A 4,471-nucleotide genomic window follows, 5' to 3' on the forward strand; every position below is an offset into this window, starting at 1 on the left:
GAGACACAGGAACCCTATGAATCTCTTCAAAGGAAGGTAGTCTGTTCTGGATACTTTTCCTTACATAGCTAAGGACTATACTTTGTCTTTTGCTGTTCATAGAAGCAATTTCATTCTGTCCATGATCATGGGTATGGCTGAGAGAGACAGGACATTGAGGACATCGTACCCACGACCAAATAAATAAATACAGTTAGCTGAGTGTGGCGGTATAGAGCTGTAATGCCAGCATTCCAGAAGTGAAGCAGGAGCATTATGATTTCAAGGCCTCCAGGGCTATGTGGTGATCATCAGCTGTGAGGGAGAGATCGAGAGTCTCTAGCTACCATTATCTTCTAAGTAGCCAGCCCATCCATTGTTGTAGAATCATACAGTCCCACGGCAGGCAATTTCACCTCTCTTCTCCTTTGGCTTGACTTTGAGGTATGAGTGGTTCTGCAGGGGCCCATGAGGCAGACCCTGTTACGTCCAGAATCCCTTCCAGTTCAATTCTGATTCGTTTGCTATCTCAGCCGATGAACTGACTCTCATCGGACTGTGCTGTTTGCTGCCTCTCGAGCACCCAGTATCCCTTGGTTCCCCTGTGCTTCTACTGCACAGGCCTAGGTCACTTGGAGACTGACCGCCTGTAGCCAGGTGTATGTATTGCCTGTAGATGATACTGTCTTCTGCAGTAGATGCTCCCTGTCTTCCAACTCAGCAGAATTCATCACTCTCCTTTGGCAACTCTGATAGCTTGGAAACACAGTATACACCACGTTACATGCATGACTTGAATAGTGCTAACCTTTTTGAATTTTTCTCTATCCAGAGTATGCTTTTGTCTTCCAGGGGATTTTTACGAAACCTTAATACCAAAGCATGATATATGAAATTACAATGGTTTAGTATTAATGACAGAAGTATGCAAATGGACACAAGCTTACACTTATGGTCAGTCCTTACGATCTACTTGGTTTTCAGCACAGCAGTTTTGTTTATCTTTGCATCCTAACTACCTAGCCCATGTCCCATGTAAGAAGTTAGATCGAATCATTGCGAAGCAGGCAGAGAAGATAAGCTTATTGTCATTTTTCAGATTTGAAATTGGAACCTTCCCCTAGGTACCTGGTAATAAAATAATTGTGTGTGTATACCCATGTAAAGGCCAGAGGTTGATGGTGTGTGTGTGTGTGTGTGTGTGTGTGTGTGTGTGTGTGTGTGTGTGTTTAGAGGCCAGAGACTGGATAATTGCTCTCCTTTACTTTTTTGAGATAATGAAACTTTACATTTGGCCAGACTGGTCAGCCAAGCCCAAGGATTCTGTTGCTTTGGCACTTGGCCTTTTACATGGGTTCTAGGGTCCAAGTCGAGGTCCCTGTGTTCACTCCACAAACACTTTACCAACTCAGCTCTTTCCCTAGTCCTTACATGGTATGATCATAGAACCATTCATCTGAACAATGGAACTTTCACAGTTACATGGGGACTTGGATTAGAATGCAGCTTGTGGAAAGGTAGGATTTCTCAGTATTGTCTGAGACCAACCCGTCACACACTGGCTGGGAGAAAACTCTGTGATCGAATCTCACAAATGTAACATCAAAGAGAGACAGGCAAAGAAGCCGGGCGATTAGTGGGAATGGTCGAGCTATAACCACTAATCTTTCAGAGATGATAGTGAGTGTGATGAGCAGACATCCCCCACCACCTGGGTAACAGACAAAAATGGAGAAATTCTTAAAAATGTACAGCCTGCCGTGACTGAGTCATGAAGACCCAGAAAAGCCTATAAAGACCCACGGTTCGTTTTCTTTTAATGACCCAATGAACCAGCCTCTTAAAAAAAAAAAAAAACATTTTGTTTGATGTGTGTCGTATGTGTGTGTGTGTGTGTATGTGTGTGTGCATGTGTGTATGTGTGTGTGCATGTGTGTATGTGTGTGTACATATGTGTATGTATGTGCATATGTGTGTACATATGTGTATGTATGTGCGTATGTGTGTGTATATGTGTATATGTGTGTATGTGTCTGTGCATGTGTGTGTGTGAGTGTGTATGTGAGTGTGTGTGAGTGTGTGTATGTGTGTGTATGTGTGTGTATGTGTGTGTATGTGCATGTGTGTATGTGTGTGTGTGCGTGTATGTGTATGTGTGTGTGTGCGTGTATGTATGTGTGTGTGTATGTGTGTGTGTGCATATGTGTGTGTATGTGTATGTGCATGTATGTGTATGTTTCTGTGTATGTGTGTGTGTGCATTTTGTGTTATGTGTGTATATGTGTGTGTGTGCATGTGTGTGTGTGTGTGTGTGTGTGTGTGTGTGTGTGCATGATATGTTTTTTTTACCCACAGAGGCCAGAAAGGGTGTTGATCCCCTGAAGCTAGAGTTAGAGGAGATGGGGGTCACTTGAAATAGGGACTGGGAACAAAACTTAGTCCCCAGCAAGTGCAGTGCACACTCTTAACTGCTGAGCCATCTCTTCGACCCCAAGAATGTAAGTCTGAACCGAAGTCTAACTTCTTTACAAAGAAAGGCCCAAGGCCGAATGACTTCACTGGTGAATTCCTTCAAACATTTAAATGAGATTAGCACCTAAGGCTGGAGGGATGGCTCAGAAATCAAGGGCATGATCTGCAAAGAAAGAGTTCTCTTCCAACACCAACTCCAGCAGCTCCCAGCGGCCTGTGACCAGCACTGTGGGATCTACAGAGACTTTAAGTGTTAACCTCGAAAAGATTACAAAAGTATTAATTACAGAGAAGACCTCCAGAATCAGAACTTCTCCGGGTAGCATCGGGAGACATTGACTAAAGAAGACCCCCTTCCAAGTTTTTCTTGAGAATTGGATTCTGGAAACCTTCCTAACGACATGGGATTATCTGTTTCCAATGCCTAAGAATTCTTCAGTTCTGCCCTTACCATAACTACTCCTTGGTAAAGATGTATCTGATCTGAGTCGTTCATCTCCTGTGAGGAAAATATATACAGGTAAGAAAGCCATGCCATAGGAATGTATAGTCTTACATTTCCTATTTAAGGTAGTCTTCTAATATGGACTCTCTAGTGACATGCAGAAGTAACTTCATTGAGGCCACCGAAAATATGGCAGGTGCTAGGACCCAACAGACCTCAGCCACTCCAGGTGGAGGTGAACCATCTCTTGGGTGTGGTGCACTTCTAGACTGGCGCAGACGAGCCAGTTCTTCCACATGTGCGCTGCTCTGACTGGATTGCAGCTCTCTCTAAATCATCTCCCGGATTTCAGCAGCCTCCATACCCACTCCATAACCCGCAAGCATGTTCCTCGCAAAGGCCATCCTGGAAGGTGCAGATCGGGGTCTCGGAGGGGCTCTTGGAGGCCTTCTTGGAGGAGGTGGTCAGGCAGGAGCAGGCAGGGGCAACATCGGAGGGATCATCGGAGGAATTGTTAATTTTATCAGTGAGGCCGCTGCAGCTCAGTACACCCCAGAGCCGCCTCCCCCACAGCGGCATTTCACTGTTGTGGAGGCCTCAGAAAGTGACGAAGTCAGGCGTTTCCGGCAGCAATTTACACAGCTGGCTGGACCCGACATGGAGGTGGGTGCCGCTGACCTGATGAACATTCTCAACAAGGTCCTTTCTAAGCACAAGGAGCTGAAGACGGACGGTTTCAACCTTGACACCTGCAGGAGCATCGTGTCTGTCATGGACAGTGACACGACCGGGAAACTGGGCTTTGAGGAATTTAAGTACCTGTGGAACAACATCAAGAAATGGCAGTGTGTTTTTAAGCAGTATGACAGCGACCATTCTGGCTTCCTCAGGAGCTCCCAGCTACACGGGGCCATGCAGGCAGCAGGCTTCCAGCTAAATGAGCAGCTTTACCTAATGATTGTCCGTCGGTATGCTGACGAAGACGGCAGCATGGACTTTAACAACTTTATCAGCTGCTTGGTTCGCCTGGATGCCATGTTTCGAGCTTTCAAGACTCTGGATCGGGATAGGGATGGGCTGATTCGGGTTTCCATCAGGGAATGGCTGCAGCTGACCATGTATTCCTGAAATGGAGACAGAGAGGTAGAGACCCTCCCTGGAGGACAGGACTGCAGAAAGCCTTGTCATATGGACCACAGCTCTTATCTGACCCTGGTGGGCTCTTTTATAATGCTGCATATTATATTCCTGATTGTAGTCTACCCTTCACTGATTAATTAAAACTAGCTTTCCACAAAAAGTGTTTTGAGTGGTTTGTAGATCAAGTTTGTGGAGCGAGGACGGGTAGAGCCATGGGCAGGTGTTGGGTAGCTTTGAAAGGTTATTCCGTATTGGTGGATGGGTTAGCATTACGTACAATCATGGAGCAAGTCAGGAAAGCATCAGAAGGAAGACACTTTTGCCCTTCAGAGGCTGAGAAGGGAAGTCTTTCCTACTGATGGTTTCCCATTCAATCCCATGTTATGAAGAGGTGCATTTTCCAGAGAACTTGCTTTACTGTATGGAAATGGATCA

At 45.6% G+C, this 4,471-nt stretch overlaps 1 protein-coding gene across 1 annotated transcript; it reads left to right on the forward strand.

Moving 5' to 3' along the window:
* Nucleotides 1-3,125: 3,125 nt before the first annotated feature.
* Nucleotides 3,126-4,187, forward strand: Capns2 (calpain small subunit 2). The gene has a single exon (XM_032890633.1). The coding sequence runs from the start codon at nucleotides 3,281-3,283 to the stop codon at nucleotides 4,022-4,024; it is 744 nt and encodes a 247-aa protein (XP_032746524.1). The 5' UTR covers nucleotides 3,126-3,280; the 3' UTR covers nucleotides 4,025-4,187.
* Nucleotides 4,188-4,471: the final 284 nt, after the last annotated feature.

The sequence above is a fragment of the Rattus rattus genome, unplaced genomic scaffold, assembly GCF_011064425.1.
Source record: "Rattus rattus isolate New Zealand unplaced genomic scaffold, Rrattus_CSIRO_v1 flattened_line_144902, whole genome shotgun sequence".
NCBI lineage: Eukaryota > Metazoa > Chordata > Mammalia > Rodentia > Muridae > Rattus > Rattus rattus.